Genomic DNA, 15,543 nt, shown 5'->3' on the forward strand with positions numbered 1-15,543 from the left:
GAAGGGGCGACAGTAGCGTTTAGAGCGTTTGCTTATGGGTTGGAACTGGAAGTGTGCTTCGACATCAGCATAGACAGAGCTGCCTTGTGTGATTTGACGTATTACCATGTGCTACGTCTTTACCCGAACTGCGTATCGCTGAGACTCGTTCGAAGGTCCTCCAGCATTCCCACCATCTTCTTCGCCAGGGTGTCCTGCTGCAACTTGTGTCTATAGACCTTGTAGGAGTCTGGCGCGCGCCTCGCCGCATTCTGTACAGCCTTTCCTTGGCCGACGGCCTGTGACAGTTTTGCACCGTTCCCCCCCGGTCCGAGAGGGCATTGCCGTGGCTGTCTCAACATAATCGGCGCCATGGGCCTTCAAGCCGCCACCCAACCGTTCCGACATACAGCTCTCTGCAACGACGCATCCATCGCGTCGTGGTCGGGGTATGTGGGTGCTGGCTGGGCACCTGCATTCGTCGCGGCGGCTGGTGCAGTGTTCGTCGTCGGCGGGGCTCGGTGCGGGCGGGCTGCCGATCCACCGTCGATAGGGAACTTCGATTGCCTGCCCTATGATCAGCGTCACACGGTAAGTCGCGAGAACCTTGCTTACCTTGCGGCCGTTGCGGTGAAGGCAGCTGCCTCGCACCCACCTGCCTCCTGGGACTGAGGGGACTATTGGGAATGACAGTCCCGCCATCCTCGTCGGGGATATGACGTCGTAGAGAGACAGAGTCTCCGCCGCACCAACAGGAGCTGCTGCGATATACTCGGGGTCGTTTGCGTACTAGGCATCCGCGTCGCTATCCTTGTCGGCAACAGCATTCGCGTCGTAACTGGCGTCGGGCGGGGCCTCGGATCTAATCGCTTCGACTTGGCCAGTCGATCGCGTCGCTCGGCCGTGGCTCGGTCTCGCATGTCAGGCGACTGATTGACGAAACTGCTGCTGTCAGCAACGGAGTTGGATAAACTCGACGCAACGGTAAAATTGGGAGATGGGGACAGACAATCCTGTTGAGGTCCGGCACCTGCTGCCCACGCAGGACATGCATCGCCGTTTCCATCCACTTGCGTCGGGTTTTAGTACGCGAGCGCTGTAATAGCGTCTCGCGGAACGGTAGTTATAACCGCACAGCTTGGCTTGCGGACTGAAATGTTGACGACATGACGCGCTCGAGTTGGGCTCACCTCGCTAGGGAAGCTGCTGATCCGGTCCCAGAACCCATGATGGCAAGATGGATTTCAGGCCCAGCTTCTCTTCGGCGTGTCTTGACGAGGGAATGTTCTTGCGCAGCAGGAGGATTGGGCAGTTGGTCCTAATGGCGCGGGGTCGCAAACCGGCTCTACGCCCTGGCCCGCTAGACGGTCCTTGCCGCTAGTTGCGCTAGTGCGCCATTCCTAGGTATATACTCTTTTGACTCTGCACTCCAAACTCTGTACTCCATAGCTCAAACAGTCACGATCGTTAACAGCTCTTCTTCTTCGGGCTGGATCATATCAGATTCTGGGGTGGATCACGGTAAATAGAATAGCATTCAAAAACGAGGGTTCTTCTAATTGACGAACCCACTAACTAAGAAATAGACGAGGCTTTATATACAATATTAATCAGGCGCAAAGCGCCATATTCATGTACTATTCCACCACCCGTTTATCAACTGGAACGTGCTCAATTGCTTTTCATGTAGGCTGTTGGGTCATGATCCAAAAGGTGCTACTGGAAGAACAGAAGCGCTTTAGTGGTTCTGCTCAGGGCAAATGTCCATTTTGAAGTAGTCAGGGCCAGTGTAGCGTTGGGTCTGGACGGCGCCATTGTCGTCGACGACGAGCTCCGATGCGGGGATCTCGCGGCAGAAGGTGAGGTTGGAGCGGCTGTTGAGAGGATACCAGACGTCGAACTCGAGGCCGCCGTCGGCTGTTTTCTCGACAGCCCAGTGGTAGGCGTAGTTGGTGACGTTGCCGACTACACAGTCGTTCTGGTCCGCGATCGCAGGCAGGTAGTCCGGTCCTTGGATGTGGGCACTGCACTCCGTCGCGTCGATCACGCCGGGCTCGCTCGAGATGCCGAACTTGTAGTTGCAGAAGGTGCTGTGGGGGACGCAAGCGGCCTGGAAACCGATGATGTACTCGGCCTGCTGTTGTCTAGCGCCGACAGCGGCGGCAGAGGCCGTGGTAGCGAAGGCGGCGACAGTGGAGAACTTCATCTTGGCTGATTTCGTTATTGGCGAAGAAGATATGCTCGGACAGGTTTGTTTGTAGAGGAGGTTGATGGATGTAGTTGATCGGTGTGTTGTTTAAGAAGATTGATGGGTAGGTCGATCGACTTATATATGCCAGGTTGGGCAACAAACAAGGGCTGCCCGTGATCCCATACCTTCTTCCATCTGGTTGGTCATCATGGATATCGTCGACTTATGCCCCATCACCAGCACACCGTCGCCGTCGGCAGATGGGGCTGAACGGGACTAGCGTTGGCCGATCATCTCGTATCGCAATTGAAGCTGCCCGTTCCCGGCTAGTGCCGGTTCCTGGGCTTTGCGATGGAGATCAACATCATTTGGCCCGGCAAGCCGGCCAGCTTTCTTCGTATCGAGGTATGTCGTTTAACCAGGGGCCGTATGTTCGGGTAGTTCTAGTATATTCTATCTAGCTCTCAATTGCCACTATGCCCAGTTTACCATTGACCGCCCACTGAAAAGAGCCCAGTGCTAGTGAGATGCCCTGAAAACCCGTGGTAACGTGTAAAAAAACGGGAGACCCCCTAAGATGCTGTTCACACTAGATCCAAGCCACACGAAATCACGGCCGTGGCTTCTGGCAACTTGGGAGAGGACGGGATCTAGAGTTGCACGGAATAATGTAAGGCGATGGGCTGGGTTGGGTTAAGGAGGACCTTTTGATACAATCGACGTTGAATGACAGCTTTCCTCAACACTTGCCAGCATCGCAGTCAAGAGGAGCGTTGAATGGTAAAAGTGGAAACACATGAATGTCGTATGCTGAAGAGAATACGAGGAACATGACTGCTAGTGGCTCCACGTATTTACCCGGGACCCTTCTCGTATTTAGTTCTTCCGATTCTGCTGGACCTCGCCTTCCCATGCTACCCACTTCGTCCCAATATCACGGCCCACCTCCTTCTTCGAGAAGACAGGCAAGTTATTGAAGTGAGAAACTTGATTGGATTCGTATCGACTCTATAGACGAAGATTCTAGTTTAGGGAGGAAAAGAGAAAGAGAAATGAAGCTATCGTGGGCTGGTTGGACTAGATAGCCCCTCCCCTGTGCGCACTGCGATTCTGTGGCGCCGTGGTTCCGTGGCTTCCGGTGGTGGCTCGTGCCGGCAACTGCCGTTGTCTGGTTTCTCACTCGTCGTCGCACTGTAGATGTGACACGCCCAGCCTCTTCACACTCTGCATACAACCTTTTTGCCCTGGGGCGATAACCGGTTCCGTCTTTTCTCACAGCTGGCGCAGTGATATGTTAACAGGAAACCAATGCGTGCATCCTATGTCCCTCGCATTGGATCTAAAGATGAGCCTGTAGCGCGTGTAGCTTCAGTTCTATCATAACATTTCTCCCACAGGAAAACCATGAATTCAAAAATAATTATACTCCATACCAATCTGAAGATTCAGATATATCCTAGAAGACTATGCTAGATTACCACTTAAGTTATCTCTTCTCTCTGGGCTTTGCGATCGGGTAAGCTTTCAGTTCATCATACTTCCAGCAAAGACATCGTCTCGCCAGCACCAAAGGCCCGCCCACGCAGCACCAGGCCCCACGAGAATTTGACCGAGTGCGACGCCTACCGCAGCCTTCAGAGCACCGAAAGTTTTGACATAGCCCAATCTTCTTAGGTCCCAGATGGCGTACAGGTTCCCCAGAATCCATACAGCACGTGTTAATTCTTGCCCCGAAGGCAAAGATAGCGGGCACGCCAGGAACATCAAGGGGGTCGTGACCGCGTCCCGGAGGGTTCCAAGGAGAGCCTGGCCGAGAGCGAGGGGTGCACCACTGGCAACATGTGCCGCGGCCTGGACGCCGAAGGCACACGCGTATATAGCTCGAAGATGTGACATGTCGTGGGGTTTGTACTGGTCGAACGCGGCCGGCTCGTCGGCACCATCTCGACTCTCAGGCCTTCCGGTTCTCTGCCCACCCCCGGAGAATTTAGTTAAGCCCCAGACCAGCGCGGGGAAAAGTGCCGAGATTTTCCAAAGGGCTGTCAGTGGGTTGGTAGGGGCGCTCTGGTATCTGCCGAGCATGTAGGTGACGGAAGCCACTAGACCGCTCACGGCAAATGCTTGAAGTATGGATTTAGCGGCTGGGGTCGGGATATATCGGTCTGGTGGGGCATCGAAGGCCAGAAAGGCGTGCAGCAACGCGTACGCAGGAATAGCTCGGCTCGTGCCTAGTCCGCAGAGGCCGAGGGCCATGACGCTCGGCAGCCCGAGAACCGAGCCCGGTGGCCGATGCGGTGGCCCTCGATCGTATACATTAGCAGTGGTGCGACATGCTGCCATGAGGAACCCATGCTGCCAGACGCGGGCCAAGCGGGTGGTGACACGCCCGCCAGCACCAAGGAGGACAACATAGCCCCGGCATAGATATATCGAACAATCTTGGAAGTCTCCGGCTTCACCGGTGAAGCTGGACGCTCGTCTTCGAAGGGAATGGCGCGAGGCCGGAACGGCACGGGCTGGTACTTGATTTTCGCGCTTCCGACGACCGAAGCTGCAATGTTGGCAATAGGCCAGTGGGAGCTGGGAAGGAGGGCCATGGCCCATGTAGTCAGGGCTGTCTTCAGAGGATTCTCAGATGCCATCAGTGCTTGGCGTTGGTGGGATTTCTCGACGAGGGTTCGGGCACGCTTGTCTCGGGCCGACTGCATCTGCGCGAAGATACGCGTGACATCATCGTCCTGCATGCTTTCCAGGCCGTGGCGATGGACGTCGCGGGCTTCGATCAGGGCGTTGATGAGCTCGGTGGCGGATTCGATCGCCCCGTTGCCGCCTTGGCCACCAATGGGGTTAGGCTGAGTTTCGGGCATTAGCGATGCACGTAAGGGGACGTAATCGTAGCGTGTCCACCACACCCTTGGTGTTTTCATCAGATCACGTTGATGCTTACCTTATGCGCAGAGTCGCCCAGGAGGACAACCCGTTTAAAGAACCAAGTCTTATATACCATCTCGTGCAGTGGCGTCAGAGTCGAGCTGAGTTTCTTTTCGTAAATGTCGCCAAATCTCAGCGTCTCGGTGATCGGCATGTCGGCGTACTCTTTCGCAAATTGCTCGTCATCCTCTTTCGTATACTTGGGGATGCTTTTACCGTGCTGTATCTCTGGTAGGCGTACGAAGACGAACCAGTAGACACGGCCCTCAGGCCCTGCGCTGATCAGGGCGGAGTGCCCTTCCCCCATCACGAACGATTGGTCTTGTTGAGACCAGCCAACGACATGCTGAGCAATGCCGAAGCTGCATTTGTAGTAACAAGGAATCTCGTCTTCTTGATTGGGCGGGAAGGCGCTAGAGTGAGCCTCTTGCGCCATGCGATTCATCCCCTTCCTGACTGAGCTGTGGATGCCGTCGGCTCCGACTGCAATGCTTCCGTCAAAGATCTCTCCATCCAGCGTTTTCAGTCGAACGCCGCCAGCAATGTGCTCGATACAACCAACTTTCTTGTTTAAAATGACACGATTTTGGTCTTTCAGCTGGCCATAAAGGGCCTTGAGCAGCCACTGACGGTCGAAAAATAGCATGGGATATCCGAACCTGCATAAACCATTCAGCTAAACGAGGCTGGGAGCTGGGGTGATGCAGAAACCTACCGCCTCTGGATATGCTCTTGCACGTGAGTAAGAGTGGAAACTACCTTTCCTGAGCTGTCCCGGACATTGGCGTATACCAACGGCTCCTGCGACATGGCCGCAACAGGCTCAAAGACACCGATCTGGTCCAATATCCGCAGCCCATTGGGGAAGAGGCCGATGCTTGCACCAACTGCTGGTGCAACATCGTGGTAGGCTTCCAGCACGACGAAGTCGATATCGAATTGCTGAAGCATGTTGGCTAGCGTCAACCCCGCAACGCCCCCGCCAACCACGATGACTTTGAAAGGCTTGTGAGCATCCATTAGGCAGAAAGTTCCGAATGAGAAAGATGAATGTGGTGTTGGCGTTTCGCTTTTGGCCTGGAGTTTATAGCTAACTCCTCAATTTTGCGAAATCAAGTTTCACGGATCAAAGGGAATGTGAAGTATGTAATATATTCAAATGAATATGAGAATATCTCTCGGGATTCTAAAGACAAAACTTCCCCGTAATACGGTTCGGTGACCCCAGCATCTTGACAGTCAGATCCACAAAGGAGAGTGGAGACCATCAAGTCATGTCGAAGCGACTCGCGAGGCTACAGTTGTTTGCATAATGTTCCCACTTGAGTCGTGAACGTTAATACCCACGTTGGTCTTGATTCAAGCTACTTTCAGGCAAGATAGGAGACTTCTTTCACCGGAAACTCCGTGTCGGCCGCGGCGTTTAGAATTGAGCCCGGTTATTATGGGACATACAGAGTCCGGACTTCTCGGGATATCGGAAACCCTATGCCGCCGCTGATGGCCGTTTGCGTTGGTTCTTCCTCCACAATGATTACGGCACTTGGGCCTATAGGGTTCAGTGAACTAATCTAGCATGGCCCGAAGGGTGATGCAGAATTCGACGGGTCCTGCTGTACACTTTTGGTTATTACATTTTATGGGGGCTGCCGTAGAAAGTGTTAACCTGATTCCTATTATATATGCTTATTATGTTATGTGAAAGCACTATTGAAAAGACTAGACTTCCACTCCCCTAGAACGCAACACGATGGTGTCGTGACTATGGACCATTAGCCGACAATATCGTAAAGGGCATTCGCAAGAGCAGTAGATGGCATACAAGCTATATTTAGAAAAAGATAACAACAAAGTACGAACTGCCCTGTGAGCGGTGGCAACCGGCGCGAGGTTCCGTGCCTCCCGGATGAAAACCTGGTTTGTGGTAACGTGCTCGTTTCATCCAAGTCCAGTCTCGCGTCTCCTACAGTGGGAAAATAGACCGAGCCGATAAGGCATCAGGCTTCGAATCAGGTTTTCTTCAACTTACTATGCGGCCTTCATCACTAGCTAGGTGCTTCAACGCACGCAAACTATTTCCTACTCGCTTTGCTTCTCTGGGATACACGTACAAATATCTTGTGTTCAAATACGTCTAGGCGCTTCAGTATCCATGCAAACCTCGAGTTCCCAGCTAGCTAATGTAGACCGCAGAAAGCACAAAATATGATGCGAAAGTGTCGGCCAACTATTATCACGCAATGTAATCAGTGTCGAGAAGCACGTGCGAAGGCCGCGTGCAGCTTCTCTCCGCAACTCCCCCTTCTCGTCCGTCAGATTCAGGGCATGCACCAGAGCAGCTCGCAAAGTGTGGTAAGCGAGGAAAGACGGTACCATGGCGAGCTCTCCAAGCACAGCCAGCTTTTGTAAGAGCCGTGTGATCTCTGTGGCAGCCGCCGTTATGTCATGAAGTGATGATTGGGAGCGGGCGGTAGATTGCAGGCCCACCGGGTCCAAATAGCGACGATGGAGCGATATGCAAGCTGCGTGGTAAGACACCCAGAGAACAATTTGCGTTCGGTGTGGTCGACTCGTACGTGTGAGTAGCAGACAGGGGTCGATGGTCTGCCGGAATGAGTTGAGCGCAGTGTAGGCTCTTAGAAAGAGACCTTCTTTCTCTGCCCACGAAAGGGTCTGAAATGTGGGCGAGTATATAGGGTCAAGACAATCTTGTTTGATGCGTACTAGCTTGCAGTGTGACTCGAATGCCACAGCAGCCGTGTTCGTGGCATCGGGCGGGAGCGTAGAGAGGTAGCTGGGCGCTTTGCTGACATCCCAGAGCATACGAAAACTAGCACCAAGAGCCGGAGTGCCATATCCATCGACAAAAAGTAGCGACCAAAGAGTCCTTACGCTGGCCTCGCGTGCAATATTATCCAGTGACTTCACCCTCTCCGCGGGTAAGCGATGGATTTGGCCAACATGTAATGTGCTTGACAAACCAATTGCCATGTCTAGAGAACATGCTGTCAGAAGAAAAAAACAAAAAGGTGCAATGAGGATAGAGTACCAGGGGGGGCATGAGGAACTCACAGTAGTACAACAAACCTTGGGAAGACTCCAATATGGCATGCTTGTAACAGCTTATGATGAGCAAGCCCCTTAACACGGAGATGCAAGGATGCTCCCGGCAACACTTCAATATAAGACTCTCGGCATAATCGATCAGACATTCCGCTTCCCCATGCATTGTACGAGGTGAGCAGTGCGCTGCGATGCCGAACACGGTACTGTATAGAAACTGCAAGGCGGGGTCATTCTCTGGGAAGAGAGCTGAGAATTGCAGCCACGACTCCTCAACAAAGTTGTAGTACGGATTGATTGTGTCCAGAAATACCTGTTTCAGGTGCTCCTTCAGCTCTGTATCCTGTGCGATTTGAACTATCGTCGCCGCTGGTTCGGAGGGTGGTTGCAAATCGGGAATTTCGAATGCGGGCAAGGACTTTCCAAATGGGATATTGAAATACCCGGGGCCAACAAAGAGGGGTTCATCATTCAACCCGGGAGATGTCGGCCAAACAAGCGATGTGAACTCGCTCAGGGCTTTCTGAGACGGGTTGTGACTCGGATTCTTCGTCTCTGTCCCCCCATATTTGATGGTGTCCACAGCTTTATCGTTACTCTTATCTCGTCCGATTACAGCTGACGTTGACAGTGTGCGAACCTGATTCTCAAGGGACTGCACGTACTTCCGGTCCCAATACTTCCCTCTTGAGAAAATCGCCGCTGTTAGAGTGCCGACCAGTTTCTGTGGGATCGCAGAATCTCACCTCTTTGAATGTCGCACCCGTCCATACCCACAAAGTAATCCCCAAGTTCCGCATGACTCGCAAATAGGCCGTTGACCGTCGCACTGAAGTGATCTCGGTTACTGTTAGAGGTATTTGAGATGGGATTCGGCGGCTCACCTTTCTCTTTTTGTCGCGACAAAGGTCGCATGCAACTGCAGTCCGACCCATTTTGACAACGCGTCAGGTCGTTCGTCGCGGAGTCCGAGGTTGCCAGGAAAAGCAATTGCTTAAGTACGGAGTAGATAAGCTTTCTTCTCCGCGGAATATGATTGGCGGCTTTGTTACATCCGCCGTCTCCGTCTCCATAATTTCTGCCTTGAATTCCACTTGCCTAATTCTGACCAAGCGTCCACGCGTTCTGCACGCATCGATATCGAGACCTTGTGGGGTTATGCATTGCATCCCGATTGGCGGCTATGCTACATCCGCCGTTTCTCCTCTGTCCACCTGCCAAACCAACTTGCTCAATTGAGTGTGGAGCGCCCTACTTGCTTCGATAGGAAGACTTCGTGGATGCAATATTGTCCAGTCGTTTCTCCGTACCATCATGATCAACATCGGATTCGGTACGGCCGGCGAGACTTGTAAAGTCGTGATGCTTTCAGACATATAACGACATTATCCTCGTGCTTACACGACCGGTCGTGAATATAAATATTACTCAAAAGCCACCCCATAAGCAGGGCAAGGACATAAGGACTCAGACACACTCGAACTCTCAACCCAAATTTCAGTCTTATTTTTTTCAACTTGATATATCAAAAAGCCCAAGATGAACGCTTCTACGAGACGAACCGATGTCCTTGTATGTGGCGCTGGCCCCGCGGGACTTCTTACCGCCATTGGCCTCGAGCAACAAGGCATCAGTACTTTCGTGATCGGTACAGTTCTTCTCTAAACTCTATACTTGTCTCCTACGGCTTCTGACAATCCTCCAGATAAAAGATTACCCGACGAGCAAGCAGCCGCAGGGCGGGCAACAACCCTCTACCCCCGGTCGCTGGAGTTTCTTGAGCAGCTGGACGTAGTCGACGACGTAACCCAAGAGGGGTTCGTCGCCCGCGCTGATGCCACCTTCAATCATGGTCTTCGAATTACGCAACGGGGATGGCATGAGATATACACGGGCATGCGAGAAACCCACCACGACTACCTGGTCAACATTCGCCAGAGATACTCGGAAGATATCTTCAGAGCCAAATACGCTAGTGTCTCCGGGAAAACTATTTCTTTCGGTTGGGAGCTTGTCAACTTTCAGGTGGAGAAGCTTGAAGAAGACGAAGACAACGTTACTGTCATCATTGCAAACCACAAGCTGGGGCAAGAAGCACGTATCCGCTGGTAAGGATTCAATTCATTCTTGCCGTTGAATAGAAGTTGGAGCTCACACTCTTAGCAAATATCTCCTGGGAGCTGATGGCGGGAGCTCCACAGTACGTCGGCTTGCGGGCATTGCCATGGAAGGAGAGGAGACTACCATGAAGTGGATTCGACTCGACGGCAAATTGATAACAGATATGCCTGATGCGAATCTAGGGTTCTCTGCCATTGAAACCAAGACCCACGGCAATGTGCTCTGGGTGAAGCTTGACAAGGATGCTCACCGCATTGGCATTTCGTTGTCGCCGCAACTACGGGAGAAGTATTGCGATGGCATTACCCAGGAGCAAGCTGTGGCCGAAGCGGTTCAGTCAATGCACCCTTTCAAGCTTGACGTACAACGCGTCGACTGGTGGACTCTCTACAGGTAAGGGTCCCATCTATTTCTGCTCGTCGGGTAATAGTGCTTATTCAGGTGTTCATAGCATCAAACAAAAGGTTGCGGCCACCCTCCAACACAACAACTTCATCTTCCTCGCAGGCGACGCAGCACACACGCATTCTTCTGGATTCGCCCAGGGTATGAACACGGCGGTCCACGACGCGACAAACTTGATCTGGAAACTTGCCGGGACTCTCAAAGGCTGGTACCCTCCTTCCACAGTGCTGCCAACCTACGCAGCCGAGCGTCACGCGGCTGCGAAGAAACTGATTTCTATCGACATGGCCGGGTCCGCCGCCATCTCCGGGTCCATCCCAGCTGGGTACGGCTCAGAGGGCGCAGATCCTGACGCTATTCTTACCCGCATAGTCGCGGACAACCTTCCTTTTACCCTGGGGCTCGGGGTTGCCTACGGACCATCCTGCATCAACCAGACTGTGAACACCACGTCGGTCGAGCCAGGCGTCCGCGCGCCCGACGCTCTCGTGCGCCACCCCGGAGTCCGCCTCCCTCGGAGGCTTCAAGAGGTCGCGCTCGCTAGCGGCCGCGGAAAATGGACCGTTCTTGTGTTCGGAGGCTGGCATTTGGTCACCAAGGAGAGAGTGAACGCTCTTCGGGAGGAGATCAAGGAAGGAGGGCTCGGCAAACCGACTCAAGAGATGTTGAATCTGGCCACTGTGATTATCGGAGTGGCGGGAAACGCATGGGATGCATTCGGTGGACCGGCAATCGGCCGGCTCTACTTCGATTCGGAGGGAGAGGCCCACGCCAGGTATTGTATCTCACTGGACGATGGAGCTATTGTCGTGATCCGGCCTGACGGTGTCTTTGGTTTCGCGGCCCGACTGCAGGAGCTAGCGAAGGTGCGGAAATACTTTGATGGGTTTTGTGCGTAAGACGTTGGTTGTCGGTATCGCAGTCAACCAGGGGCTTGGCCTCTTGTATATGTCTTAACACGTTACGAAGCACTTTTTTCATAAGTAGCAACCTACGGCTGTTATTGTTCTGTTCTATTTTCTCTTTATTCGGTTGAGGATGGCCATGGTGAAATGCTGGTCCAGGGTACGCGGCGATCCAACTCCTGCTCGGTCCGAACGAAGGCGCCTTCGACGGGTTCGCGTTTTCCCCTCTTCCTACCGATCGTGGTGTGATTGTCAATGGTGTGTCAGCGCTTATGCCGCGCGCTAACAGACATGGCGCTTACTTGGGGGAGGTTTTGGGAAGGTGGCTCGCGAAAACCAAGGATAGGACGTACAACTTTTCTTGGACGAGACTAGGCAAAATACTTGATTACCTACACAGGTTCATCTTTCAAAGCTAACCCGCAGCTTGCTCAATAGCGATTCCTAACCCACTTCCTCCCGCGACCTGATAATTAGTCAACAGCAGGCTTTTGTCGCCGTCCAGTGTAGCCGCTGTCAATGCGTCCAACATCACTACTTTCAACGCCACGCCTCCTGGGGACATTGCCAGAATTGACATCTTCTTAAATCAAACCGAACGGGCGCATTCCTTTCCACTGCTCTTTATTACGACACACTACCAGCAAATGTCTGCTTTTGAGGACGAATCCTATAATCAGCATGATGGCCACTTTATCACCATCTTGTACGTATTAAATCCCATTCGGCCAGTAGGAGACCTCTACCGTACTAGGGCGGGGTAGACTTACTCTTGGTTGTGGTGGGTTAGCACGGATGGATACCGTCGAACTTGCCCATTCAGCCCATCCACCTTACCTATGCGACGGTTCTTGGATGTCGCTCGTCGCCCCATGATTTCAGTTGCATGAACGGGGACGGTGTGGAAGGAACATACAGTAGTGCGAACCCGAGTTTGGCGAACAGGAGTATGCGCCTAGAAAATGCACTGACATGATTGGTTTTCAGGACCACTACAGACGAGTCAAGGAGAACCCAAGTTATACGAGGAAATGGCCCCATCTCCACCCCAGCTTTCATCAATCTAGCTGGATTCGACGCGGAGCGGTGATGATTTGGGCAATTGCGGGGTCTCGGCTGGGAAACATTTTTCCGTCCTCTTGTTCATCGTCTCATGGCCGCAGAACCATGGATTCGCGATATTGCCGGGCCTCGAGAGGCGCAAATTGCCGCCCGTCGGAGTATCTACTATTGTTAATCCGTCCGTTGCAGCATCAAACCTCGAGGCTATATATACGATGCTCAGTCCGTCCTCGATTCGTGGTCTCATCGAGCTCACAAGGATTCAACCAGCTCACCCCTTGGCCTATTGCTGCTCCCATCTTACACAATGAGACTCCAAGCGAAACTCCTCATCGCCTCGGCGATAGGCGTCCTGGGACAGTGCCCTCTGCCATCTTCCTACCAGTGGACCGATAGCGGTGTACTGGCCGAGCCCAAGTCGGGCTGGGTGGCGCTCAAGGACTTCACCGTGGCGCCCTACAACGGGAAACAGCTCGTGTACGCGACGACACACGACGGCGGGTCGAAATGGGGCTCCATGAACTTCGGGCTCGTCTCTGACCTCAAAAAAGACTTGCGCTCGGCGCCGCAGAACGCCATGAGTCGGTCCACGGTGGCGCCGACACTATTCCACTTCCAGCCCAAGAACGTCTGGATTCTGGCCTACCAGTGGGGCCCCACAACCTTCTCGTACCTGACCTCGTCGGACCCCACCAATGCCAACGGCTGGCAGGGGCCCCATGCCCTGTTCGAGGGCCAGGTTCAGTCCAGCACGCACGCTATCGACCAGACCGTTATTGGCGACGATACCCACATGTACCTGTTCTTCTGCGGCGATAACGGCAAGGTTTACCGTGCCAGCATGCCAATCGGCAACTTCCCGGGCAGCTTCGGCACCCAATACGAGACCATCCTAAGCGACACTACCAACAACCTATTCGAAGCCGTACAGGTGTACAGCGTGCCCGGCCAAGGATATCTCATGATCGTTGAGGCCGTTGGGGCGCAGAACCACCGATTCTTCCGCTCTTTCACAGCGAGCAGCCTAGGCGGCACCTGGAAGGTCCAGGCCGGAAGCGAGAGCAACCCCTTCGCCGGTAAGGCCAACAGTGGTGCCACCTGGACCAACGACATCAGCCACGGTGAGCTCGTCCGCACGAGCGCCGACCAGACCTTCCCCATCGATCCTTGCAACCTCCAGCTGCTCTACCAGGGGCGCAGTCCCAGCTCGGACAATGTCGATTACAACCTGAAGCCCTACCGCCCCGGTCTGTTGACACACAAGTAAACGAAAGGTAGAGCCAGTTTACCTCTTGATGGTTGTCTTGTAAGGTGGCTTGGAATGATTTACATCTGCCCTACCGTATCTTATGTATCTTACGATTATATAGGTCAGCTAAAATCACCCATATTCTAACTATAAGAATTGGAGCATGAACAGTGCTTGCCGCTACTAAATCATGTTTTGACGACGTACGTTATATTGAAGAACGCAGTTTCGAAAGATTCTTACCCATCTCAATGCCAGTAATTATGGTGATTTTGTTGAGATTCGGTTACCAATGCACTGTATTCGCCTATCCGCCGGCCAGTCTCATCATCTACCACACCATAGTGCTGATTGGACAGCCACGTTTGAAATTGCCGTCTCGCGGGGTCGTCTGCCGTCTCCTACGCTGTCCAAAGATCTCGGGGGATCTCCAACTTTCCATAGTCTAGCTGCCTCAATCAATAGGCGAATATCGATATCGCACGTTTATGGGCCTTGAAGACCCTGATGGGCGGCGCTCGAGACCATCTGACAGTGTCCCCTTGCCGACGAAGGTGCTATAGGTAAAATCAGTGTCCAAAAGTCTGCGCACGCACCACCTTTAGCTAATCCCCTCCCCCCAACACCACTAACTTTTGAATATTAATAACACACTCAATTTACTAGCAAATATGATATAATTTAAACCATTAGATTAGTAATTAAATGGGATTTAATAATAACTATACCAGCCCCTTACGCGACGTACAGCAGCAAGGCGCCGAGGCAGAGATCTTAACAGCTTATAAATCAGGCTCGGATCTAGAGCAGCCCACGCCGACTGGACTACCTCTCTCGCATACGCCTCGTGTGCTATATTTTCCTTCAAGGATTAAAAGCTAGGCTTTATTTCATAGATCTTTATTTTAAAAGCCTTTTAAACTTATTTAATAAGGTTTAAATCAAGTGAATATATAAGTTAATTAATAATTTAAATACCCCTAGATTTTAAGAACTCTTTAACGGCGTAAGATTAATATATACGCGCGTTATTTTATATAAAGAGGTCACCCGGCTTATAAAAGAGGACGAGAGCAGCCTCTAGAACCTTAATATACCGGGTAAAAGTAAAGCCACCGCCGGTAAAATCGAGATCTCCCCTATAGAATATAAGGGGAGAAGTCCCTGCCTCTTCCCCCCTCTACTACACTATTACCTACACTATAAGGCTAACTCGAAGCTTAAAATAACCTATAAAACTAATTAAATCTTTCTTATAACGTTCTCTTTTAAATTTAAAAACCTAGTAGCTTAGTATAGAAGGTTTATTTTAAATCGTATATTTATTTAAAAAGAAGTAAAGTAATAGCTATTTAAAGCGCTTTAAAAAAGACTAATAACGGTAAAAAGAGAGTCTCTCTTTAACGTCCTCTTTCGTTAATAGGATGCGCTTCGAGGCACGCTAATAGCTAATCCTACTTTTCTAGAGATTACGCCTTACCGTATTAATTAAAAAAGAGCGTGGTTTAAAGCCTAGTATAATATTTATATTTAAATAAAGCTCTCTTTAAATAACACGAGGCTTTTTATATATTAATTAAAATAAATAGCGCTTTTATTAAATTAATAATTTATAAAGACGATTAAATCTCGGCTTA

The 15,543-nt window shown here is 51.9% G+C and overlaps 5 protein-coding genes across 5 annotated transcripts; 2 read left to right on the forward strand and 3 right to left on the reverse strand.

The window, feature by feature from the left end:
* Positions 1 to 1,717: 1,717 nt before the first annotated feature.
* Positions 1,718 to 2,185, reverse strand: PG994_014469 (uncharacterized protein; the record flags this gene model as incomplete). Its single annotated transcript, XM_066865878.1, has 1 exon — positions 1,718 to 2,185. One exon carries the CDS (start codon positions 2,183 to 2,185, stop codon positions 1,718 to 1,720), a length of 468 nt encoding a protein of 155 aa, XP_066709007.1.
* A 1,509-nt stretch (positions 2,186 to 3,694) lies between these two features.
* Positions 3,695 to 6,121, reverse strand: PG994_014470 (monooxygenase; the record flags this gene model as incomplete). The annotated part of the gene is given in 4 exon segments (XM_066865879.1): positions 3,695 to 4,503; positions 4,518 to 5,022; positions 5,118 to 5,760; positions 5,817 to 6,121. 4 exon segments carry the CDS (start codon positions 6,119 to 6,121, stop codon positions 3,695 to 3,697), a joined length of 2,262 nt encoding a protein of 753 aa, XP_066709008.1.
* A 1,104-nt stretch (positions 6,122 to 7,225) lies between these two features.
* On the reverse strand, positions 7,226 to 8,092 carry PG994_014471 (uncharacterized protein; the record flags this gene model as incomplete). The annotated part of the gene is made up of 1 exon (XM_066865880.1): positions 7,226 to 8,092. The coding sequence occupies one exon, from the start codon at positions 8,090 to 8,092 to the stop codon at positions 7,226 to 7,228; it is 867 nt and encodes a 288-aa protein (XP_066709009.1).
* Positions 8,093 to 9,703: 1,611 nt separating this feature from the next.
* Positions 9,704 to 11,589, forward strand: PG994_014472 (FAD binding domain-containing protein; the record flags this gene model as incomplete). The annotated part of the gene is made up of 4 exons (XM_066865881.1): positions 9,704 to 9,812; positions 9,870 to 10,272; positions 10,328 to 10,678; positions 10,737 to 11,589. 4 exons carry the CDS (start codon positions 9,704 to 9,706, stop codon positions 11,587 to 11,589), a joined length of 1,716 nt encoding a protein of 571 aa, XP_066709010.1.
* A 1,375-nt stretch (positions 11,590 to 12,964) lies between these two features.
* Positions 12,965 to 13,924, forward strand: PG994_014473 (alpha-L-arabinofuranosidase precursor; the record flags this gene model as incomplete). Its single annotated transcript, XM_066865882.1, has 1 exon — positions 12,965 to 13,924. One exon carries the CDS (start codon positions 12,965 to 12,967, stop codon positions 13,922 to 13,924), a length of 960 nt encoding a protein of 319 aa, XP_066709011.1.
* Positions 13,925 to 15,543: the final 1,619 nt, after the last annotated feature.

Source organism: Apiospora phragmitis (assembly GCF_038363925.1).
Source record: "Apiospora phragmitis strain CBS 135458 chromosome Unknown utg000013l:1.0-2965645.0:1.0-2969333.0, whole genome shotgun sequence".
Classification (NCBI taxonomy): domain Eukaryota; kingdom Fungi; phylum Ascomycota; class Sordariomycetes; order Amphisphaeriales; family Apiosporaceae; genus Apiospora; species Apiospora phragmitis.